The 26,664-nt window shown below is 40.6% G+C and overlaps 1 protein-coding gene across 3 annotated transcripts in view; it reads left to right on the top strand.

Annotated features, from left to right (window-relative positions):
- Positions 1-2,876: 2,876 nt before the first annotated feature.
- CCDC149 (coiled-coil domain containing 149) overlaps positions 2,877-26,664 on the top strand; it is a 58,283-nt gene continuing 34,495 nt past the window's right edge. Inside the window, exons 1-5 of one of the 3 annotated variants that reach the window (XM_088658476.1) lie at positions 6,802-6,929; positions 12,376-12,436; positions 16,082-16,243; positions 16,845-16,883; positions 21,485-21,592. In XM_088658476.1, coding sequence (XP_088514602.1) covers positions 16,184-16,243; positions 16,845-16,883; positions 21,485-21,592 — 207 coding nt within the window. In that variant the 5' untranslated portion in view covers positions 6,802-6,929; positions 12,376-12,436; positions 16,082-16,183. Of the gene's footprint in view, positions 6,930-12,375; positions 12,437-16,081; positions 16,244-16,844; positions 16,884-21,484; positions 21,593-26,664 lie in introns of all 3 variants that reach the window. The other 2 variants (XM_060278963.2, XM_060278959.2) reach the window with 2 other exon arrangements.

Raw genomic sequence — 26,664 nt, 5'->3', positions numbered from 1 at the left:
CAAATAAATGCATCATAAGTGCAGGTCAAAATTAGAACGTAAGTGCAGAGAACAATACACTTTTCTATAAATAGTATTCATCTGCATGATAAATGTGGCTTTAATTATAACTATACTAATTAATATATCAAATCAATATTCAAGGCACTTCACATTCAAGAATACAATAGTCTTTGCAACAGCTCTGTAAGGCAGGCCAATAGAAGCATCCAATAATGCAAGGCAGGCTGAATATGTGTGTAATAGCTGGGAAGAGGAGGAGGAGGAGGAGGAGGAGGAGGGAGGAGTTTCAATGGCTTATTGAAAAATTAAGAGCTCTAGATCTTTCAAGCTCTTTTCCATAGTCAGAATCCATACAATATCTCAAATTCTGTTACAAGGTGAGAGAATGATGGTCAGACTAGCTAATATGCGAAATACATAGATGCTGCATAAAATGGCAACCATATGTTGGCTCCCCGTTGTATCACTCCGTGATGTCTAATAGACCTTATTGCACTAAACTAAACCAGTTTATTCATCGATGAGTCATCACAGCACAACCCACCTAGGGTGCAACACTAGTTGACTGTGCATGCAGATAGAAGTGATGAATATTCATCTTAAGGGTTTGCACTGGTGTAGACAGGTCATTTGTGCAGCATAATTGGGCTTTTTGCTTCCCTGAATGGATTAGGACAGGATTACCTGAAGAGCTGCTTATGTAAAATACCAATCTCCCTTACTGCCTTGAGATAAGCTTCAGAAGCTCTGCTTAGATTCGCACCAACAAAGACAATTAGGGTGCTGTTGTGCTTCAGATATGTTCATCTGATAGGCGCAGAATAGCAGTTGCTCAGCTTCCTGTTGAGGCTAGAGATCCTAGGGGTCACAGGACTACCTGCTCTCTATCTGTACACACACACCACCTTGCATCTCTGAAGAGATGCTGCTTTGGGTGCCACTGAAGTTGAGTGGTGGCACTTGTATCATGTTAACTCTGTCCAGAAGGAAATTAACCAGATCCTATTCTATATGGTTTGTTTTAAGGAGATCTGTAAAGAATTTAAAGAGATCTGTAAAGACTTTATCTTATTATCCCAGACATCCTAAGAGGTAATATGCTTTATTATGAGAGACTGCTGTTTGTGTGTATTTTGCTCTCCTGATTTTTTTCATGCTTTTATAACTCTGTTTTGTCCCTTGTGGCTGAGAAACAAACAAACAAAAGTCTATGAATATAAATGTCCTGTTCATGAATGCCCAAAAGCCTCCTTCGGGGTGCTGTTAGAAACAGGCTGAAGCACTGGAAGGACCTTTGGTCTGGTCAATCAAAGCAATTCTTATGTTTCTTTAAAAGGTAATTTTAAGAAGAAGGATGCAGATGGTCGCTGGGAGCACTGTTATGGGTGCTGCCTCCAACAATGCACAGTTCCTGAGATGCTTTCCAGAACTCCTGCCAATTCTCAGCTCCATTGATTTCAGTGGGGCATCCATCAATTCATTCCAGCTGCGACCCATTAGTATAATTGAAACAAACCATTTTGTCATACTAGTGTTACAAAGTTTCTCTCTAATTGATTTTGATTATTTTAAAGCCCCACGATTGATTACTAGCAAACTAAAAATTTGCACATGGGTACTGCCGAACGAAGCATTACATAGGGAACTTCTTTTCAACCATGCAATGATAAATGCGGGTGCTTTGAGCATGAAATTCCTTAATGGGACCACCCTTCACAGCAGACCATCTTGTTTAGTATCTACAGAGAGGAAGAGTCTGTATTCAGACAATATAAAGAGGGCAGGAACCCAGAGAGAGGATGGCTTCTGAGTTCCAAGTAATGAGAGTAATCCTATGGTGGCAGAGACCAGTTTTGGTTCTGAAATAAAACAAGTTACAAAAAATTGTTTTTACATTATATTATAATTTAATTAATTTTAACTATTATCTTTCACATGCTTTTAGTTATCAGTGTTTTATCCATATTGGCTTTAATTTTTGTAAGCCGCTTTGAATTCCAGTTCTGGGGGAAAGTGGAATACTGTATAAAAATAAATAAAATAATAATTATTATCTCCACTTTTGAATTCCGTAACTGTATTTCTATATGTCTTAGGTCTTTTTAAAAATTAACACATAAATAAATAAATACAATAAGTCTATCTGCATACTACTATGTAGAGGACTACAAAGTATCAGGCTCTCTTCATACTGGTACAATTTTTGACATGGCAAGACAAACATGGCACTATACCTCACTTATATGAATAGATGATATAATTAATGATCTAGATATGTTACCCCAACAAACAAAACAGGTCATATCTATCTACTATCACTTATGAATTGCAATCAACAGCTAGGTAAATGTCACCAAACTTCAAATATGCAATGCAAAAGAATATAGGCATTAGGCATGTTAATGCATTTTTACTTCACACTCTGATCTCCGATTCATTAATCCTACTTCATTTCTCAGGTCTGTGTATGTGTGTGTACACCCACACCCACACCCACATTTAATATTCAAACAAATAAGTTCAATAAATTTATGTGCAGTAAGATAACAGGATTAAAATGAGCCACCTTTCTTCTACTGAAGAGCACTACTGAGGAAGCTAAAGCCTCAGAGAATAAAAATAATTGGAAGTGATCATAAATAGAGATAACTGAAGGAAAATACAACCTTGCCAGTGTGTCAGGGAAAGTGGAGGTTTGGAAGCCAGTGAGGTGTTTGGTGATGCTACCTACTTATTTCCAAACTTCTAGACTATATTTTAAGATAATTAAGATGGGAAACACATTTGATAATGTGTGGTGTCCCTGAGAGAGCAAATGGGAAGCAGCTTCTTGCCCTCATGGAAAATTGATTCATTTCTTTTTAAGCTTTGCCAAGGAGAAGAAGCTGGGACAGATTCAGCATTGAGACTGAAACTGCATTCTACTAGTCCAGAGAATAATTTAAAAAACATTTGAAACAAAATTTAAAAAATCCTTCCAGCAGCACCTTAAAGACCAACTAAGCTTTTTATTTTGGTATGAGCTTTCGTGTGCATGCACACTTCTTCAGGTGTATTTTTTTATTTTGTTATGACTACGTCAGACCAACACGGCTACCTACCTTAAAAAACATTATTATAAATGAATTTGAGAAGTTAAAAGAGGTCATTAGAATATATAGGAAAGCAGAAACCTATTTGATGATTAGTGATGTCTTACTTCCTGAAACTTTAAGGAAGTACAGGCTGTTGAAAAGATAACGTTTACATTACAACAGTTTAATAATTGATGAGGTTTCAAATTTATGTGATAGTATGTTGACTGTGGGAGCTGTACATTAGATCAGCCGAACAATTTGGGCCATTTTCAATATTGTACTTTAAATATCATTTACCAGTGAATGCTGAATGGCATTATCTTCAGTCCTAACACCTGTTGATGTCTAATTAGGAACCATCTGCTCTGAGTGCTTTGACATCATTGGATGTCTTCACAGGTGGCTAAAGGAATGGAATGGGGAATTAGAATGTGCTATACAACCCAAGCAATGGAAATTTTTTCAGAATCTATACATGATCATTTCCTTACAACTTAAAATTAAGAATTGATCCAGCAAAAAGTAATGTTTTGGATATATTGGACCCCACAACATCTTTATAGGAATACACTGTCTAAGACAGATAGATGCTGGGGGTGTAATGCCTTGTTGAGACATTATGCATTATAATTATGTCTAATTTGTTAATAGACTTGCTAAGACATACCACAATATTAATCCAAACATATTCAAATCAAGAGTATTAAAACTGGCACACATACAGAGATACAAAGAATACGCATCCCACAACAAAAATTAGAAAAGTTGAGAATAATGTACAGATGTACTTGTCCATGCAAAATCTTACGTTATATCTATGTAACCATTCTCGGATAGTGTTTTCTTTTTTCTTTCACTGTTTAAAAATCAACCACCCTGTGGTAGGTAAAAACATAGTATCAAACAAAGGTGGTTACTCCACGTGCTGTAGCAGCAAGTGAGGGGTAGATGGAGCCAGCCAGACTGGGAAGGTAGCCCATCTAGGAGAAGGAAAACTCTGATCGTAAACCTTCTTCTAGAGAAGGAAAAGCTCAGGAATAAACCCAACACAAATCTGGAGTAGAGCCCAAGATGGTTGGATGGCACCTTGTGCGTTTCCTTCCGACAACTTCTGCAGCCAAGTTGGTGCCAAACGTATCGCTCTGCTTTCCTTTGGACCATATCAGCGAGGCCGAGACAGGAGTCTTGTCCTCTGGGCAACCCAGGACATCCATACATGCTGCCCCTTCGAAGTTACTTCAGGGCTGCTAACGCAATGGCTTGACTTCACCCCAGGAAGCATACTCCATTGTGTCTCAAGGCAGACGGATGCCAACAAGTTGAGATTTGTTATGTTTTCTGAGTGCCTTAGGACTCATTGTAGGGCAGAAAGGCAAAAAATAAAAAGCATTTTACAATAAAAAAACTCTAGTTATTAATTCAGCCCCTAGTTATTGTCAAATGTGCTTTAGACTTCCATCTCTCACTTGCTGGATCATCACCTTGTCATGGTGAGTGGGCTTGCACGTTCCCAGCAGGATCCCCCAAGGTTGTAAGGTCAAAGGGAAGGAGCTAGACAAAGAATGATCCAAAAGTCCTCAACAGCAGAACAGGCGGGTGATAACAAGCGGTATGTTACAATGGCTGTGAAGGCAGATGAAGGCTGCAGCAGATAAGAATCTACCGGTCGTCGTGACTACTCATGCCATGGGAACAGAGCCTTACTGCAAAGACTGTGCATTGGTCAGCGTGCAACTCTCCAACTCCTTGGAAAGATTCCATCTGAGCAGGCTGAAAACGTCCGTCATAGAGCTTCAGTATGCTGATGACAACGTAGTGTGTGCACGCTCAGAGGATGACCTCCAAACCATTCTAAATATCTTCGCAGAAGCTTATGAAAAGCTTGGCCTAACGCTCAACAACCAAAAAACCAAAGTGCTGCACCAACAAGTACAAAATAACCCTTCTGCAGTGCCACAAATAAAACTCAGTGGTGTAACGTTGGAAAATGTTGATCACTTCTCCTACCTTGGGGAAAGTTATCTTTCCCCAAGGGCAAACACTGATGCCGAAATCCAGCATCGCCTGGGCTCTGTGAGTGCGGCTTTTTCCTGATTGAAGTGCAGAGTGTTTGAGGACCGGGACATTTGCCGGGAAACCAAAATGCTTGTTTACAAAGCTATTGTACTACCAACCTTACTGTATGTATGCTTATGAAACATGGACCACTTATAAACACCATCTCCAACTCCTCAAAAGATTCCATCAACGGTGTCTCCCAAAATTTTTACACATCACTTGGGAAGACAGGCGAACTAATACCAGTGTACTGGAAGAAGCAAAGATCACCAGTGTTGAAGCAATGATTCTTCAACATCAACTTCGTTGGACTGGCCATGTTGTGTGGATGCCTGATTATCGCCTTGCGAAGCAACTACTCTATTCCGAACTTAAAATTGGAAAGTGTAATGCTGGTGGTCAACAAAAGAGTTTTAAAGATTATCTCAAAGCAAATCTAAGAAAATTTAGTATAAACACCAACAACTGGAAAACACTGGCCTGCGAGCGCTCCAATTGGTGTCATGGGCTTTGAAGACACTCGAACTCAGAACACAAGGGATAAATGTGCCAAGAGGAAGGCACGCTTGGCAAATCCACACCATGGTCAACTCCCGCCCTGAAACCAATGTGTCCCCCTGTGGAAGAACGTGCGGATGCAGAATTGGCCTCCACAGTCACTTACAGACTCATTGTTAAAACCGTATTTATGGAAGACAATCTTACTCGGCTACGAGTGATTGCCAAAGAAGACAACTTCCATCTGCGATCATCTGAGCCCCTTCTTCATGCGCCTCAAGAGCTTTAGATGGTGGCAGCAGGAGAACAATCCTTTCCTGCAATGGCTCCCCATTTGTGGAATGCTCTCTGGCACCTTCAATACATATCTTTAAGCACTGGGCATTCCTATTATTCCAGTCCTTTGGCTTATTAAGCAACCCAAGGCCTTTTAAATGTGCCTGGGCAGGGTGTGTTGTCCTTCTGTCTGTTTGCTACAGTTTTGGGTTTTGTGCTTTTACGCTGTGAACCATCCTGTGATCTTCAGATGAAGGACGGTACAACAAATATAACAAATAATGATAATAATAATAATAGTTCAGCATTTCCCCCTGATTTTGTTGCTAACATCTACAGTCGCTTTGTCTCAGGCTACAGAAGAAGTGAACGTGAGGGGCGAGCATTTCAAACGTGTTAACGACCAACAGCAGGGCCGGCCCACCTGCCAGGCAAGGTGAGGCAACCGCCTTGGGCGGCAGATCCTGATGTAGATCACAGAATCCTAAAGCTGAAAATGGAACCCGAGGGTCATCTGGTCCACCGCCCTTGTTCCTCCTGACGTCCATCTTCACTCAGCCTTTCTTCCCTCAGAGAGAGGAGGCGGCATTTTGTGGTTCGCCTCAGGCGCCAAAAAGGCCTCGGGGTTCACCTCAGGCACCACCAAAATGCCTCAGGCCGACCTGCCCAACAGGCAAGCACGCCTTAGTTTCCCACACGCGGCTCAGAGGTTCCTTTTCTTCCTTCCTTTTTTTCTAAAGCGCAAAAGAGAGGCGTCGGAGCCCTGGAAAAACAGCAGGTGCAGGCGACGGGCGAGGCCGCCTCAGCGCGGGCCCCGCCTCTACGCGTGGCTCGGCCGCCGGCCTGTGTTCCCCGAAGCCCACGTCGCGCAAAAGCAGCCGGAGGAGGAGGAGCAGAGGCGGCGGCGGCGGCGCTGAGGAGACCCGGCTGCTCGCCGGCAGCTGCTGGAGCCGCCCAGCCGCCGCCATGAACTCCAACAACCGCACCGAGAGCGACTGGCAGGGACTAGTGAGCGAGGTGAGAGGGAGAAGGAACGAGGCCTTCCGCGGACTGGAAGGCGGAGCTGCCCTTTTCCCGCCATTACCCCCCCCCCCAAACAGAAGAAGGCCTGCAAAAACCCGCGTTGCTGGTGCAGTGGGGCTTTCCTGCGAGGGTCTCCCATCCCTCTCCTTCCTGGCGTTTCCGGCAGCCTTCTGTGCATATATGCGATCCGGAGAGGCTTGCTTCCTTTCCTCTCTTTAGTGCAATTAAGGTTTGCAGCCCCGCTTCCCCCAATGCGTGTTTACTGTGCAGCATGTCACTTGTGAATTCAAACCCCCTCCCCAGTTAAGCGTGCATAAGGGTTGCAGTGTGGTGGGTTTTTTTCCGGGGTGGTGGTGGCGGCGGCGTCTGGGGCAAACGGCCTCCCTGGCCCGCCAAAGCAGCTGCGCTAAGCTCAAAACTTGCCTCGGTTTTTTCCAGGTGTGGCCAATGCTAAAAGCTGGGTGGTTGCGTGTCACCGCAGGGATCGTTGGCCCTCCAAAGTGGGCTGTGTCTGTGCGCACACGCACTTGTTGCTTGGAGGGGTATGACGGATGTTACCTGTATGTCACTTATTCCTGTTAAGCTGAAAGCAGCAAACTTTTGCTATTCCCATCTCCCCATTTTAAATTTTTTTTTTAACTTAGTAGAGAGACCTTGTGAGTCAGGTATTCCCAAAACTGAGTTGCCAGGTCTTGGGGTGTGATCAGAGGTTTCTGCAGCGCTATTCACTCAACACAAACTTTTTTGGTGAATCAAAATAAAAAAAATTCCTTCAGTAGCACCTTAAAGACCAACTAAGTTTTTATTTTGGTATGAGCTTTCGTGTGCATGCACACGCAGGTGTTCGGTTAAAAGTCTAAATGAAGTCTGTGAATATGCTCTTAGATTCATCAACATATCCAAGTAAATATATGTAGGTTGGGGGTGGACATCCACCACGATCCAGACGGATGCCAAGGGATTTTGCTGTCATTCTCCGCCTGTTAAGTTGTCAGGCAATGTCCCCTACTCGGCAGGGTATAAATAAATAAATTATTATTATTATTATTACTGCATGCTAATGGGATCTGTCCATCCCCCATCAGTCTTCGCCGCCTTGATTCTTGCCCTCAAAAGACCTGGCCACTCTGGGCCAAACTAGATTTAATGTCCATGGCATGATTGCAACTACTAATGTGCTGTTGCTGTTTTTGTTTTTTTAAATGTACTGCTAAGTAGGCAGCTTATGCTATAGCTGCATAGCATATTTGCCCTGTGAAGGCTTCCCTCCTGATGTAAGTTGCAGCTTCAGGGGAATAATTTTCATAGAAACCACAATAGGTGAGACTAATGAGTTAAATTCTCCTCCACCCTCTGTGGTTCTGTTGCTGCTCCCCGCCCCACTCTTTTCTATTTTCCAATTTTAACTTGTGCCTATTAATTCATTCAGTTGTCAACTTACTATTTTTCTTCTGGCTAGGATTCTGTGTGTTTTTAACAGAATCTTTGCTGGTTGAATATGAGCCTATCATTTCCTTGTTAGAGGGAAGGAGAAATGACACATTCACCTGCTAAATTTTGACTACCCTGTGGCTTTTCAATGTACAAGAGGAGAAAAAAAGAAATTTGCAATCCCACTGTAAACTTCATAAAAATATCAGAGGTGATTGAAGTGTTGTTGGAACTAGTCAACTTTGGTAAACACTGTCTAATGCAGGCATCCCTAAACTGCGGCTCTCCAGATGTTTTGGCCTACAACTCCCATGATCCCTAGCTAACAGGACCAGTGGTCGGGGAAGATGGGAATTGTAGTCCAAAACATCTGGAGGGCCGAAGTTTGGGGATGCCTGGTCTAATGTTTGCCACAGTATCTCAAAATGGCTGCTTCCGTAGGTTTCAATTTTCTGCTGATGTTCTCAATAACATCTTCCTTCTGTAGTCATAGAACACTTTGATTCCTATATTATTGTACCAGCATCTTAAACCCACAGCTGAGTAACACAATATAAGATTATAAGAAAGGGTGTCAATCAGAGTGTAAGTAAGCTCTCTAAGCAGCTGTTGGGTCAGCAATGCTTCTATAAAGTGGGTACTGTATTGCCGTTCCATGGTTCTTTTAACTTCCATGATATTCATATTACTGTAATTTGGGCCAGGTTTGGGGTCCTAAAGAAATGCCAGGCAGCTGTGCTTTCTTTCAACCCCAGTCTTACTCCCTGCCCTTCCACTAGCACCCCTCATGCCATGTTGCTTCTGCTCTGAGAAAATCTAAGAAATGACGGGAAATGTTGGCACAGGCAGTTATTGGCAATTATGAATGATTATGGTCACATATGGAGTACCAGCATTCTAATTCTTAGAATCATAGAATTGGAAGGAATCCCAAGGGTCTTTTAGCCCAGCCCCCTGCAATGCAGGAATAAAACAACAACAACAACTAATGATATGGCAAAAAATGGTAGTGGTATTAAATGTTTTGTGGTGAGAAGGATGGTGACCTTATGAGACCAAGATGAAGACCACCTACAAGAGACTCCCTCCCCTTCCATGTTTTGTGAAGCTTTGTGCCAACCAGGGATGTGCTATGGTCTAAACCACTGAGCCTCTTCGGTGTGCCAATCAGAAGGTCGGCAGTTTGAATCCGTGTGACAGGGTGAGCTCCCGTTGCTCTATTCCAGGTTCTGCCAACCTAGCAGTTCGAAAGCATACCAGTGCAAGTAGATAAAAAGATACAGCTGCGGCAGGAAGGTAAATGTCATTTTCGTGTGCTTTGGCACTCGTCATGGTCCTCTGTGCACCAGTAGTGGTTTAGTCACGCTGCCTACGTGACTGGGAATGCTGTCTGTGGACAAAGGCTGGCTCCCTCGACCTGAAAAGCAAAATGAGTGCCGCATCCTTTGACTGGACTCAACCGTCCAGGGGTCCTGTACCTTTTACCTTCTCACTCTGGTGTGACAGTTCAATGTGCTTTGGTCTCTACATACCAGAGGATGAAGTAGGAAAGCCTTCAGGTGTTGACCATGAGGATAGGGTAACTGCTGGTTGGAAGCTAAATATTTAAACATTCTTACATATTTGTAAGAAAAGCAACAATACACAATGAATTTGGGTGTGTCTTTTCAAATAGGCCTTGCAATCTTGGCCATGATTTGTGTAAGATGCTCTTTTACTTTAAAGGCCCCTAATCTTGAACCTATGCAAAATGTAGAACTAATAACCTGTTCAAGATGTACTTTTGGTTGTGAGGGCTGGAAAATAAATAGAGATAAGTTATTGGCAGCAGGTGATGGAAAGAGAGAAGAAAGGGTCTTTCCCCAACCCTCGCAAATCCACAATATTGTGCTCATCCTCACTTGCGGTGCTAAATTATGTACATTATTATATACATCTAAAGCTACTATATGATCCTGTTTGGTAACCTACCATTAGTTTTTAAGAAAAAGAGAAAACAGTTTCATATTATTAAGCAGAAAATTAGTCAAGTGTAATTATTTGAAAACATAGCAAACAAAAAACAAAAAAACAAAACAAAACTGAGGATAGGAAATGAGATGGAAAACTGGAACTGCACATTTTTATTGGGTTTCTTTGCCTGTTGGAAACTTTAAGGGTTATCATCCATAAAATAAAGACTTAAAGACTTACCAATGTTTATTCAGAAGTAAGTCTTGCTGTGTTTAATGGGACATAACACCCAAGTAAGTGTGCACAGGGTTACATGGGAATGAACTCAGTTGTGCTAATTGGGATTTATTCCTGAATAAATGTGCATAAGATCATGCTGCCAGTTTCTTCCCATTACCTGTGTTCCTGTCTATTTGTACTGCTGGTCCAAAGACCTGGCACTTGATGTCACTGTGATAAAGCAAACCTTCCTGGAAACCAGCTCTGAAACTTGTTTTGCACTGGATGATTGGATTTTATGGGCTCTTTGAGGAAATGGTTCTTGTTTAAAGCTTAGATCTGCAGCTGCTTCTTAAGAAAGCACCACACAAGGTTTCATATGCACTCACCTGTCTGCAGGGTTAGAAGCAATGGTTCAAATGATTCAATATAGTAAACGCTACAGTCCCCCTCTGCTTAGGCAGTAGATGTTTATCACAGGCATCTTCTGAGGACTATTTCACACACTATGTTGCATAAAATCCTGGGTTTGCCACTAAATGGCCACTGTCTGTCTGACGAATATTCACACGCGAGACGTGTATGAAAACATTTGCATCTCACATTCAAATGTTACATTTTAAAAGGAGCGTGGGGTTTTTGTTTTGTTTTTTGAAGTGTGATGCAAACCTTATATTGGGTACAAGTGAGGAAAGGGTTGCTTTACAGATGGCTAACGCTCAGCTCTTGTTCTGTGATAACACAAATACAGTACCATATCTGTAATGCTCCCTTGCGGTTTAAAGGGCTGCCCTAAAGGGAATGAATTGGTGCTGGAGGACATCAATGCACACAAGCTGGTTTACACCCACATACCCACACCTTGATCTTCAAAAAAAAAAAATTCCCCATTTATCTACCTATTACCTCATGCCAACAAACATTCAGCACTTCTTAGCTTGCACATTCAACCGCAAGTCACCAAGTGTTAAATGAACATGTGGTGTACGTCCATGTGTGAATCAGTCCTTAGCTATTCTGATATTAAAACTTTGAAAGCGCTGCATTTTTTTTGGCTGTTTAGGATTATTATTACCCAGACATTTTGCATATGAGAATAAAATAGTAACAAACTCACAGTACAAAGCAGGAAATAGATACAACATTTGTAGCCAGGAGTGGCACTGTATTCCACATCCTTCTATCTATCTATCTATCTATCTATCTATCTATCTATCTATCTACAGTATCTATCAATCATCTATCTATCTATCTATCGACTGCCCCGCATCAGAAAATATCAGGGTGGTTCACAGAATAAAATACATAATTAAAAAAAGAAAATAAGTAAAACAAAACAGCAAAAAACTGCTGCCTTTGTTAGGTTCTGAGGGTCCTGAAACTTCAGCTTTTCTGTACATTTGATTTCAGACAAGCTGATACAAGGAGAAGGCAGAGACAGGTGACTGTGTGTGTGTGTGTGAGAGAGAAAAGAGTCCACAGGTGACAGAAAAAAGGAGGAATCTGTATGAAAGGGAGAGGATATCATTAGTTAATCTTAATTAAATTAATATGCAAATCCTTTATTTTAATGGGACTTACTCTTAAATAAATATGCCACTTTAATATTTCAGTGTTGATTTGGAATGAAAATTTTATTTAGTTGAATGTTAAAATGGCAAGATTTTGCAAACAAAGAAAAAAAACTTGATTTGGAACTAAAACCGTATGGTGCTCGAATGTGGAAGAATTGGGAATTTCTTCAAAGCATTATACTGCCAAGGGGCAAAAAAGAACAACTGCCACCTACAGTATACTAGGTTCGGAGGGTGATAAGTGCTGCTAACTTTGATTTCAGGCCTGCTGATGTTAGAAGTGAACAAGAGTCACAGAGAAGTGAATCGAAGGTGGCAGAGAAGGTAAGGTGGAAGAAAGTGAGCAAAGGAAAGTGTGAAGGAGGCAGGCAATAATGAGCAGGTGAAATGAAGTAGTAGGAAGAAAGTATAGAAAAGTTTTAGAAGGTAAAGAGAATTGAGAAGATGGCATGAGCAGAGAGAGAGAAAGGATTGTGAAAGATGGTGAGATGGGAAAAAGTGATAACAGAGGAGGAACTGTGAGGTGCAAGGAGTAGCAAAGAGAATGTGGGAGGTAAAAAGAGAGAAGAGCAAAGGCAAGACAGGTGATGCAGGACCAGAAGGTAGGGAGAGAAAAAGACGGAAGCAGGTGGCAGAGACAGGAGCTGGTAAAATTGATAGGCCTTTTTGGTAACAAAACGCAAGCATAAATAGCGATGGTGACTTGCCCTCTTGCGCAATATCAACCACAGGTTTCAAGGAAGAGAAGAACCCCAGAAATAAAAGAGAAACTATATGTATTAAAAGGGTTCATAAGTTTGCCCAACAGTACATGAAATATTGGTTTACTTGCATTTAGAAAAATTGAATGCCACTACCTCTGTGTAATAGGTGGTGAGACGCTAGTACTATTAAGTATAAATCAAAAGTGAAAATGTAAAAGTGAGTCCTGTGTGCCTGGCAAGGAAGATATGGTGCACCTTGGGTCTAGAGTGGTTGAAGACCACTGCTCTAAATGAAGATGGGCCAAAGCTGATAAGTGACACTGTAATCTGAATTTCCGAGGTTTATAATGGTGTGTCTTTCACTTCTTAGATTTTCCCTCTCCAATAACTTGACAAATGTCCTGGCATTATCAGATTATGAGGTCATTTATGTTCAGGAGTTAATGAGATCAAAGCAGATTTGGCACTAAAAATAGCTACGGACAAATACGGATCATTTGATGGAGAGGAGAGCTGTTTCACCTCTGTAATGTTGTCTTTCTCATTCTGTTTGGTTTAAAGCAGTTAGCAGGTAGTAAGGCAGTTCAAGCAGTAATGTATTATATCAGTCTTTACTTAATATGATCTTGTAGCGATTATAGTCCACTTACAATGGTAAATTAGTGGTAGATAAAAGTCAATAGACAGTCATGAAAAATATTATTTTGAAGGTATTTAGAACAAGAGAAAAGCAGATGAAATTTGAATCAAACGACTATTTTCTCGAAAGCATTAAATGGTTCATTTTGGCAAAACATACATGAAAATGTGTTCAGAAGATTCACTTTAAAAAACAACAACCTGAAAACAAATAGCAGAAGCTATAACCATCTACAGTAAATGGTGGCTCTTTTTTTAAAAAAAGAAATATAATAATAATAATTAATAATAATTTATTTACACCCCGCCCATCTGGCTGCAAATGGTTATTTGCATCTAAAAGTAAAAAACACTGTATTTCAGAAGCAGTATACCACAGTAGCACCATTTGCACATCATGGCAAGCCGCAGTTGGCTCCCACTTTATTTGTTTCATACAACTTTTATACCGCTTGATTGTAGAGAACCCTCAAAGCAGTTTTTCCACACTCCTCTCCTAGTGCAAGTGGGAGAAACAAAGCATAAAACCTGTCTTAATGTTTCGAACTTAACTGGGATTCATGCTTGGTTGTGATTTGCTTGGAGCTGAACAAACCACAGTCCTCAGTTTAGATGTAAATCTGAGCCAGGGTTTGTGGTTGTTTCTCCCACTCAATCTAGGGGAACAGTGAAGCCAAGGATTGTTCTTGGCATACCAGTTGTGGTTTGTTTGACTGAAAGAAACCAGGATCCCTGGTTTGGATTCAGCGCTAAGCCAGGGATTGGGGTTTATTTGATCCCACTTGTGCTAGGAGAGAAGTTGGAGCAATCGCCACATACACAGCGATCCATTACTCTTGGAAGTAGTAACAAGGTCTCCACAACCATATTTATTAACTGCCTATCTGCAAGTTTCATTGTTGTGTTTGGTTACTTCAAGTGTGAAATGAGGCTTGTGTTTCCGTTTCCTATTTAGCCCTAACCATAGTTAGTGTTTGCCCTCCAAATCAAAATAAAAAAAACTGTTTGAAATGGGTTTCTGATTTGGTTTTGGAGAATACAGTGGTACCTTGGATTACAACCATAATCCGTTCCGGAGGTCCGGTTGTAAACCAAAACAGGTTGTAACCCAAACCACGCTTTTGCCAATGGGGCCTCCCCCCCCAATTGGTTTTAAACCCGCCCCCCAAAGGGTTGTAATCCAAAAAAGGGACACACATTTCCGGGTTTGATGTGGTTGTAATCCAAAATGGTCGTAATCCAAAGCGGTTGCAAACCAAGGTACCACTGTAAGTGCCAACTGGAGTTTGCCAATCCAAACTTAATGACTAATTGTGTGTAGGGCTAAGGAAACCAAAACAGAATTCCTGGATCTGTTATGTGTAGAATTCCATTTCTCCATGTTAAAGATGGAGGCTGAGGCTGAGAAAACAGTGACTTACTTGCCTAAGGCTACCGTCTAAGCTTGAACTGGGGCCATGTAGCTTAACCGCTCTTGTAGCTCTTAACCGCTTTAGCATATAGCAGCTTCCTATCCAGAGTTCATCATTATTCCAGGTTCCAATGTCATTTCAATGGTGCATAAAAAGGTACAGATTCCAGATGCCTTTTTAATCAGGGAATTGGCCACTCTTAAAGTGTCACTATATGTATAAGAACAATAATGTTGCTTTATTGAGGATAGTGCCAAGGCATCATAACCCAGAAGGTTTATGGCAGAAATTCAACTTTGCTGCTGTCAGTAATAAAATTAATCCAAGGTGGAGGTGTCCTCTTCAAAGTTCATTACCCTAGAATGATTTCTCCTTCCCTTTAAAGGGCTCTTGAAAGGATGTGTTTGCTACTTTTGGGTAGCACTCAATGCATTATTATTTCTTCATGACCTGCAGGTATATTAATGCACCTTGACCAGTAAAAATAAGGGCTGTAAGGTTCAAGAAAGCCCTTCTCTACACCCCCCCCGTCTTCAAAAAAAGGGCAGAAGGGGTCTTTTGATCGCAGACCAAGTGTGAACAGAACAAATTCTGCAGCTTTTTACACATATGAAACACTAAAGCACATTACATATTTTAGGTGCATATAAATGTCTTTTTTAAAGGGATGTGCCTAAAAACCTCACATGCGAGTAAGATTATATTGCATTTGGAAGGCTGTAATGGAGTTTGTGAGTAGCTAGTAGAAAAAATATTGGGCTTCGTTGGATAAAAGGCTGTCATCAAAATGGAGGGAATATGATAGCTTTTTTTTACTTTTAGAGTAGTGAAAGAAAATGCATCTCTGCTAGCTGAATTAAACACTCTGTGGTTTGATACTTCAATTATGTGTGTGTTTATGAAGAAGGAATTCCCATTATGTTGAGTGGGGCTTCCTCTGAAGTAGGTACACATAGGATCACAGCCTAACTACAATCCTCAGTATGTTTACTTAGAAATAAATCTGTTTTCAAGAATGTGGGCACTGGATTACATCCTAAAGGTTGTAATGTTAACCCAGAAACTGACACAGCCCATAGTTCCTTTAAAGCAGCTTAAACGTGTATGCCCCCACCTTTAAAGTAGCACTTTTGCACAACACCTGTCTGGTTTGGTTTGGTTTGGTTTGGTTTTCAAGCAGCATGTACAAACTTTTTGCCTTGATTTTCTTGCAGTATTTGGTGTGTAAAAGGAAGCTGGAAAGTAAGAAGGAAGCACTGCTAATTCTTTCCAAAGAGCTGGACACCTGTCAACAAGAGAGAGACCAGTACAAGCTTATGGCTAATCAGCTACGGGAGAAGCATCAATCACTGAAAAAGAAATACCGGGAACTGATTGTATGTAGCTGGGTTGATAACTGTCTGTTAATATCTGCTTATATTACATCTTTTGCTTCTTGTAATGCATTGTGCATTATGAATCATTTCCTTGTAATCCTTTTAGTTCTGTGTTTATGGTGCTGTTTTTGTTTATTTTTGTTTATTTTAATTTAATTCTTAATTATGTATTCACTATTATTTAAAGCACTAATAGGAACAGCTTCTACGTTACAGTCTAAACTATGGGTGGGCAAACTTAAGGCCCGGGAGCCGGAGCCGGCCCAATCGCCTTCTAAATCCGGCTCGCAGGCGGTCCGGGAGTCAGTGTGTTTTTACATGAGTAGAATATGGCCTTTTATTTAAAATGCATCTCTGGGTTATTTGTGGGGCATAGGAATTCGTTCATATATTTTTTTCAAAATATAGTCCGGCCCCCCACAAGGTCTGAGGGACAGTAGACTGACCCCGTGCTGAAAAAGTTTGCTGACCCCTCATCTAAACCTCTTAGTGCTTTGATTGCAGTACTGCAGTGCTTCCTGACATTACTTTTTCAAACAAACTACATTACTTTATAAAGTCCTGTTATTTTTCCAGTGACATGTAAACTCCCTTCTTGTAGGACGGTGACCCATCTCTTCCTCCTGAAAAAAGAAAGCAGGTAGGTTTCATTTCTGCCTGCATGCACATATAACTTATTGCTCTATGTTGTTCGTCTTTTTTTTTAAAAAAAAATATTGGTAAACTATGTTATTTTGATTCCACTAATTAATTTACTCACTTTATATTTCAAACCTGTATTCTATTGGACCCTCAAGGCAGTTTGGTAAAAATCCATATAAAGCAAAGTAAACCTGCATATCAACAATAAAAGTTCAAACAGATTCCTGTGACACCCGCTATCCAGTCAGTGGCCAGGATTGATTCAGCTTGATCAATCTGACTTGATGGGTGCTCTCTTCACTGCTCTGGTAGTTATGGTGTCCTCACAAACACCCTAGGTCAGGGGTAGGCAACCTAAGGCCCGGGGGCCAGATGCGGCCCAATCACCTTCTCAATCTGGCCGGTGGGCGGTCCGGGAGTCAGTGTGTTTTTACATGAGTAGAATGTGTCCTTTTATTTAAAATGTATCTCTGGGTTTTTGTGGGGGCTGCCTGGTGTTTTTACATGAGTAGAATGTGACCTTTTATTTAAAAGGCATCTCTGGGTAATTTTTGGGGCATAGGAATTCGTTCATCCCCCCCCCCCCAAATAGTCTGGACCACCACTGAGGGATGGTAGACTGGCCCACAGCTGACAAAGGTTGCTGACCCCTGCCCTAGGTGATCCACCAAAGGAGGCCCTGGAGCACGTCATTGTTCCAGGAAGTCGGGAATGCAGAACAATAACTTGGGTCCATCCTCACTTTCATTCCTTTTTTAATTCTAGTCTTAAAACATTCTTAGAAAGTGTTCGAAGCTGGAAACTTGTTTTACAAAACTTTGCCTGGTTCTTCTTAGTTTTAGGAAAACAGTATGTTGTTTGGGCACTTCGTTAAACAAAGTGTTAGTATTTATTGGTGAATCATATTTATTATAAAATCCAATGGTGAGCTTACTTTCCCTCCAATACACATCGGCTTGATTGTGCATTTTGTTGGAAATATCCTTGCTAGAGCTCCAAAAGCATTTTATTTGTGTGGAAAGACTGTGACAGGTATCCTTCATCACTTGAAAATTAATGCATGAAAGTTTGTTTCTACAACAAAAATGTAACGCTAGCAGATATCATCAATTTTTGTGGTTGGTGTTGAGCTCGAGGGTCTCTTACTAAGCAAAGCAGGTTTTACTGTATTAAGTTGGGTGCCACAATCATACAAAACCATTGAAGTAGAAATTGCAATAAAAATTGCTATCAATCACACTTCTGAAGTGTACTTGATGTTTCATCAGATTTTTCTACCTGTTCTCCTTTATTCCAGTTGTCTAACTTGAGATGTGAGCTTAAACACTGGAAAATAATTTAAGCTTCTAAGAGACTTGAGCATGGTTTGAACATTTCTGTCTAAATGACTTTCGTACTGTTGTCGCTTACATTTGCCCCTCTTGTTCCCCCCTTCATCCGAAAACCTAGTTTACAGGACACGTCTGTGCGATGGGATAACAACTTATGTGTGCTAACTGCGATTTATCTGCAGAGGACTGAAGGGTGCATTAAGTTTGTTACTATCCACCTTCAGTAGTCTGAAGCAAAATAACTTGTACCAGGATTTCAAAAGCTGTGTTATGGAAATCAAATTTTAGGGTAGTGGGTGCTTTAGGGAGAATGTTACTTAGGTTACTGGCTTTTTTCCACTTGGGTTGGGTAACGAGAGAATGAATCAAATTGCCATATGGCAAATGTACTTTGGTTTATTTTGGTTTACCCCCTCGCCAAAGTCTTCTGTTCATTGTGCTGACCGAAAACCCTTACATTTGAAGCTGTATGTGATGGTAGCCCTGCTTTTGGGGGGGGGGCAGATATTGAGGCTGGTTCTGCTTATGTAAAGAGGCTTTCAAAGAGCAGCTGCTGCAGATGGCTCCATAGGTCCTCTTGCTTTTGGCAGCTTTTGTCCTGGTGACATTTTTGTTTGTGTAGGAACCCCTCCCATGTTCATCAGTATACAGTCGTACCTTGGAAGTCGGACGGAATCCATTCCGGAAGTCCGTTCGACTTCCAAAACGTTCGGAAACCAAAGCGCAGCTTCTGATTGGCACCAGGTTCCGAAAATCGTTTGAAAACCAGAACACTCACTTCCAGGTTTCAATCATTTGGGAGCCGATTTGTTCAGGAGCCATGGTGTTTGATCTCCAAGGTACGACTGTACTAACACTTTATACTGTTTCATTGGTAAGAGGAAAAATGACTACTGTATTACTCATACCTAAGTAACATTCTTCCTAAAGCACCCACTACCCTTATACTTAATCTAAACACAACCACAAGGGCTCTTGATTAGATATTTTATCTATGTGATATTAAATGTTACCTGTTAACTTTCTTCTATCCTGTTTCCTCGCTGCTACTGTTTTTATTTAAACAACTCCATGAACCAAGAACTTGTACATTGAATGCTAATAATGAACCATAAGTTGTAGATACTACTGCAAATTTCTTGTGCTATTTTTGAGATGTGCAAAGGATATGCGAATCTCTTGGAATCCCATAGAATTGTAGAGTGGGAAGGGACCCCAAGGGTCATCTAGCCCAACCCCCTGCAATGCAGGAATCCTGCCCACAACTGTCTCTGGTTATCATTTATTACTCCTATGATCCCTGCTTATAAAGCCCAATAAAAAGTTATTTAAATAAGAATAAATAAAAAGTAAAGGAAATGAAGGTTTTGCAGATGTGTCAGTGGAGAGCTGTTTCAGTGCTGCGCAAATCTCATAGTTTAATGTGATGTGCACAAAGTGGAACAAGGCTTGGCAAGCGATGGGTTTGAAATTTTTATTTTCAGGGTTTTTTTTTTTTTAGTACAGCTTGTTTCATCTGAATTAACTGACTGGTTAGTAACGATGGTTTGTTTGAAGCAAGCCAACTTGAAGCCATGGTTGAAGTTCCCATTGACTCCTGTGGGTGCTTTCCCCCAAAGTCATATAGCAGATAAAGGCTGCACAAACCAGTTTGGAACCATAGCAGGAATTGTGTCACATTAGGTAGCTCCTTTATCAAAGCAGTTTCCAGGAAGTTATAATAGGCATTCTAAGGGAAAGCAACAGACAAATAGGTATTCCACCATCTATTATTTGTAAGTTGTTGTTGTTTAGTCGTTTAGTCGTGTCCGACTCTTCGTGACCCCATGGACCATAGCACGCCAGGCACTCCTGTCTTGCACTGCCTCCCGCAGTTTGGTCAAACTCATGTTCGTAGCTTTGAGAACACTGTCCAACCATCTCGTCCTCTGTCGTCCCCTTCTCCTAGTGCCCTCCATCTTTCCCAACATCAGGGTCTTTTCCAAGGATTCTTCTCTTCTCATGAGGTGGCCAAAGTATTGGAGCCTCAACTTCACGATCTGTCCTTCCAGTGAGCACTCAGGGCTGATTTCCTGCAGAATGGATAGGTTTGATCTTCTTGCAGTCCATGGGACTCTCAAGAGTCTCCTCCAGCACCATAATTCAAAAGCATCAATTCTTCGGCGATCAGCCTTCTTTATGGTCCAGCTCTCACTGTATTTGTATTTGTAAGTACAGTAGGTGTATGTGATAACTTTTCTAAATAACAGCTTTGTGACTTTCTTGCAAAGTTAATAACAGCTCTTCATACTTACTGCCAGCAATTGTTTATAAATGATAATAGGGTGACTAAATAACTACAACTGAAAGGGAAATGGCAGTAAATACAACTCCATATAATAGGTTGACTAAATAACTGCAACTGAAAGGAAAATGGCAGTAAATACAACTCCATCCTTTCATTTCTTGAATGAACACTGGTTAGCATATACGTTCCATTTTTGGTAACCATTGCCAGCTCCAAAGCAATAGAGGTTAGAAGCAGTTTTGCAAACTGCTATATGGGGTTAACCATGGTTAGCAAATCACCAGTGCAGATGGTTCACTCTGAAAATGAGAAAGTGGCTGAGATTTGCATGAGAAGCAAAAAGCTGTATAGTAGTCCTCATATATCCACTTATATAAGAGTTTGCACAAGTTGTTATTTTCTTGCACAATGCTCTAGGAGGCACAAGATGCCTTTTGCATGTAACAAGGCACGTTTGGCTCCAACCCAGTGAGCGAGAGCTGTGCAAGAACATGTTTAATGTTCTTGTGCAGCTCCCATTTACTTCATGGAGCTTTGCCCAGGATAAATTCCCATTGGATTGCACCAGTTGATAAGGTGCACTTGTAAGTGAGTGACGATGTAAATAATATTTCTTTTCATAAACTTCCTCATCTTAATTATGGCCTTGTGATATTTAACCACTGGTCTCAATCCCTTGTAGTAAACAAAGTGTGGCAGGATTTTTTCCCTGTGGTATCAAACGATATTTGTGCTGCCATCTGTCTTTGTTTATGTACAAGGTTTATGTGCACACATGATTGATTTATTTTATTTTTTTGCAGTAATTTTAGTTATAGGAATGGTGCTATTTGGCCTAATGAAGTGTTTGGTTACCCTCGCCACCAGTCAAACTATATACAAATGTCGCACTGCATAAAGCTTAATGATTTTTCTCAGCCACATCTTCATAATCCAGCTTTTGACTCACCCTTGTTTGATGAAACTTTGCAATTTTCCTAGGCTAATCTTGCCCAACTCCTGAGTGATTCTCGGAATCGAAATAAGCATCTGGGAGATGAAATCAAAGAACTTGAGCAGAGGCTGGGAGAAGTCCAAGGGGACAACAAGGTATTGTACAAGTTGCATTTGAAAGTAAAAAGGTTATAGCTTTTGAAATAATCTAGTCTCTCATTCAGTTTGCATAACCGCAACCAAAGACAGTTTTGCCTGCAGTTTTCCAGATTGTGATCTATTGCTATTTAAATTGGAAGTATCCAAAAAGAATTAATAACATCTATGCAACTTTTTGCGCTGTGCTGTGTATGTGTTTGTAGCAGTTGCTCCGTATTCAAAACTCATAAATCCCAGAATAAAAATAGCAGTTCCTTATATTACAAAAGAGGTTTAATATATTATATAATTATTATTCCACTTTTCTCTCAAAAGTGACCCAAAGCAACCTACAAAAACAATACAACTAGTGTGGAAAAAAACAACCAATATAAACTTAAAAACACAACTATACAGATAAAGACAACCCTTCCCCACTAACAGAGGTCACAAATACTTGAAACTCTTCAAATTAAGGGCCAAAAGCCCAGGTTAAAAGGAAAATGTTTGCTGTACTTGAGCTTTGATTCTTTAAGGTAGACCCTTCACATTTTGGTTTGTATGTGCATACGTTTCAGGAAGTCTTAAAACTTCATTCAAAAAATCATTACATTTTTTTCTAGAGTTTTTTCTGTTGACTCTCTTTAACAACTCATATCCAATTTGTAACCAAGTTCTTAATTGGCAGTTTTTCTACCCTAGTACTGTGTAGAATTCTCCCTCTTCAAGCTCCTATTTCCTTTTGCAGAATATCATTTTATAGTTGGAGAATTCAAACAGCAGAGCTAATACTTTTGTATATATGATTCTGTTTCAAATATTAAATGAGGAAAATATTAAAATGCAGTTTGTTCTGAGTGTCACAAACATTTCTGATGATACCTGAGAAAGGGTAAGTGGGCTCCCTCCCCGGTTTGTTGTTTTCCTTCTCTCTTGAATGTAAGGAGCATTGGATCCTGGCTCCATCTAAAGCTAATCTAAGAACTGTAAAGTATAAACTCCCCCACCTGCTCCATTAATCCCCTACTGCAATTTGCAAAATAACTTTCTATATATTGTGATTTTAAAGCCAAATATTTAGAAGCTTGACATACCCTTTATGCTGCTGTTTTGAGTTAATCATTGCTGGCTTTCATAGTTTTAATTAGTGTTTCATAATAAATTATCACAAGAAGGAGAGGCAGATCACTTTCTGTTGTGATTTAGTATTTTCTTTTACTAGAAAATTAGTATTTTCGGTAAGTGCAGACACCATTTTAAAAGGTCCATTATATAAGGAATACATTCACATTTTGCTGCTTAAATAGACAGATGGGAGGGTTCAGATATATACATATATATTACTTTTTTATTTTAAAACATTGCCTGCTAATCACCACTTTATAAATTCATTCCTGAATTTAGCAGTTTATATGGAACATTACTCTAATTCTGGAACTTGGTATTAAACAAATGCCGCTTGTCTGTGTTAACTAATATATATGAACTCAAATGCATTTAATAATCGTAGCTTTATCCATGTGCAAAGCGTTGAAAACCAGGATTTAATAGTGCAATCCAGAAAGTGCAAGACTAAGGAAAAGCAGGATTTTAAAGCAGAACAGCTGCCTTCATGGCTGGACTGACCAGGGCTGATGGGAATTGTAACCTGGAATAGCTGGGGGAAAGGCTTCACTAGTGCATAGGCAACATAAAGTTCAACAGTTTAATGCTCAAGTAGGGAAAGAGGTGAACATTGCTTCCAATCTTTCTGCAGAGGCTTCCCATCTAAGGGCAATGTTCCCTGAAGCACTATCTTTTAATTACATATATCAGCCACTGTCTCATCACCTTCACATCCATGTGATCAGAGCAGAGGCTTTGGCAGAGTTCTCAGCTGCAGGCTTCTATGCCAGGGAAGCAAATATAAGGCATATGGGACAAAGTACCTGTAAAGAGGAGACCATGCTCAAATTATTTTTTTTGATGCTGAGAAGGAGAAATGTAAAGAGCCCCTTGTGTCTCAACCTGCAGGGTAGAATGTGGCTGCTGAGCTTAGTTGAAAATACCCTCCTGTTTAAAATTCTTTGCTGCCATATATATATATTCCCAACAATATATGGAAGATTAGAGCCTGGTTCACACATAGTGAAACACTATGGTTTGATTCTGATTTGTTGTTTGAACAAAGCACAGTTTCTCATATTCAGTGTAGCAAGAAACCAGTTTGTACCAAACTGCAATAGGATGATTTAAACTTCCGCCCCTCGTGCATAAAGAAGGATGGTACAAGGTGGAGGCTCATTGTGATGCAGTTGCTTATCTCTGTGAGTTGTTTGAGGATAAAATTGCTTGTTTCTGCTGGGACCTCAGCCCCATTGTTATAGCAGATGAATTGCAAGAAGGGTCCAGATCACTGTCTAGTCCTGTTGTGTTTGATGTGAACAAGGTAGTTGGTTTGATCTGGGACACCACGTGTTCTTGATCTTTTCCCTTCCCTTTACGGCTGAATAAAACTAGTAAGGAAGGGATGGCTGGCTGGGCCAGGGAGGTGATGAATGTGTCCTTGCAGGGAGATGAGGTGCCTGTCTGCCTAAAGGAGGCAGTGGTAAGACCATAAGAAACCCTTGCAGAATCAAGAAAACCTAAATAACTATCAGCAGATTGCTAATGACCCTTCTTGAGTTCTTGAGCACTTGATTGTGGGCAGATCCCAGCTTTCTTGGAAAACTGATTTTTTAGATCCATTTCAATCAGGGTTTAGGCCTCGTTTTGTTTCCTCTCCGACTTGGATGACTGTTTTCAGAGGGTAGTGCTTGGGCAGTCTTATTTAGCCATGTGGAGCATTCAGTGTGGGGTGCCACAAGATTCCATTTTATCCCCCATGCTGCTTAACATCTACATGACACTACTGAGTGGAGTCATCAGGAGTTTGGGTGTGTATTATGAGCAATATGTGTGGCAATGGATGTGGTAAACCAACATCTGGCCTCAGCAGTGAGCCAACAAACTGAAGCTTATTCCAGATCAGACTGAGGCACTGATAAGTGGGTTGTTTCCTAGACCACATGGGCAGGGCAGGGCAGGGCCTGCTTTCAATGGGAGCTTATACTCCCTCTGAAGGTGCAGGTGCATAGTTTAGGAGTACTTAGGATTCACTACTATTGCAGTGGTGCAAAGTGCCTTTCATCATTCATTCATTCATTCAGTCAGTCAGTCATTCATTCTATTTGTATGGTGCTTTTCTGCACAGAAAAAAAATTCTTGCAACAAAGAAAACAGGAATGAATTTCAAATGAACACTACAAAAACAATTTCGTAATAACAACAAAACAATAACGTAATAACAATTTCATAATAACATCCCCAAACAATAGCAAATATAATAATATACAAACAACCACATTTGGATACTATAAATATAACAAGATTGTATAAACAACATGCACCATCCATTAGCAACAATAACAAGGGAGGTTCCCAGTTTCACCTTATTCCTGGAAGCACTCCTCCCATGATGTTGCTGGTGGCCCAGCTATATCTGGACAGAGAGAGCCTAGCTTCTGTTGTTTATGCTCTGTAACCTCTAGTTAGATTATTGCAATGTGTTAAACATGGAGTTGCCTTTGAAGACAGTTTGGAAACAGCAGCTGGTGCACAATTCAGTGGCCAGGTTGCTGAATGGGACAATACGACAGGAATCTATTGGCACTCAATTCAAAGTGTTGATTTTTACCTATAAAGACTCAAGGACTTTATACCACAAGGACCACCACAGTCCTTGAGAACCAACCCTGAACTTGTGATTCTCATCTGATGCCCTTCTACTTCTCCAAAGAAAGTGTGGAAGTTGGCAACATGAGAATGGTGTTCTCAGGGGTAACTTCCTGCTTGTGAATTGCTTTCCCATGGAGGCATGCCTGACTCACCGTTATCTATTTTTAGGACCCAGGAGAGAAAAAAAATTATTCACTTGGGTTTTAGAGCCTTAATTTAGAGGATATTTGGTATATCTGTGGCCTCTTTTTTGCTCATCTTTTTAGTGAGGTAGGTTGAGTTAGATCTGCCCTTTTATATATATTACGAGTGGGCATCTTAGGTTCCTATTATTGTTTTTGTATTTAGTTTTAATGTTGCTTCTGTTTTTTTGTGAAAAAAGCAACTAATAAATAATACAACAACAACAATAGGAAACCACTGTTTCCCAATAGGTCTGAACAAGATTAATGTTTTAGCCTACAGTGGCTACATTTATCGTAGCCCTGGTGTGCAGCACTTTTATAGAATTAAAAGAAACATGTAATGTTCAGTAATGAATTGCTTTGTGTGGTGGTAGTTTTAATATTTGCCAGTATCTCACATGTGTATGATCTGTGCACATTCATATTTCTCTGCAGAGTGTTCTGTTTAGAAAATCTTTCAAACTGGAAGTCTCAGCATGAGTTAAAACCTTGTTTGTTTACACTGGCATTAATCCTCAAGCTGAAACACAGTGATGCCCCATTTGCATTCATGGATTCAACTCTAAGGATTGTAGCTAGGAGCTGGATCTGCACATCACAGTAAGCCATAAACCATGGCACTCATTACTGTGCATGAGTGAAGACTATCCACTTTGCTCCTTCCCACTCCATGATCTGCAGCCAACAAACAACAAACTGTAGCCAAGTTTTGTTCTTGTCTGACTGTACTGCTGATTGTAGTTTGTTGGAGCAAAAGAAATTACAACCCCTGGTTTGGATGTTGTATAAGGTAGGGATCATTTCCTCCCAGCATACCAGCAGAGAGGAGACAAAAAGCTCAGATAGAAGTGTTCACAGCAAGCCATAGTTCTGTGCAAACTGGGCTGCATCTTGTTCTTTCTTTTCTGAACTATGTATAAGAACCCGAAGCCAGTAAACTTCAGAGGGGAAAGCAGTGTGGTCTTATGTCTTGGCACAAATCTTTTTATTTATTTACGTGTTTATAGACAGGAGGACAAATGGATGAGAAGCAGCTGTCACATCGGCAGTGCTTGCCCAAGGCAAAACCCACAAAGCTTTTAGACTTCCACAACCTCTGAATACTTGAGTGCTTCCAGCTTGTATAAAACTGCCTGTTTTATTTTCACC

Source organism: Zootoca vivipara, chromosome Z1 (genome assembly GCF_965207765.1).
Source record: "Zootoca vivipara chromosome Z1, rZooViv2.hap1.1, whole genome shotgun sequence".
In the NCBI taxonomy this organism is placed as follows: Eukaryota; Metazoa; Chordata; class Lepidosauria; order Squamata; family Lacertidae; genus Zootoca; species Zootoca vivipara.
This window is presented reverse-complemented; position numbering and strand designations above follow the sequence as displayed.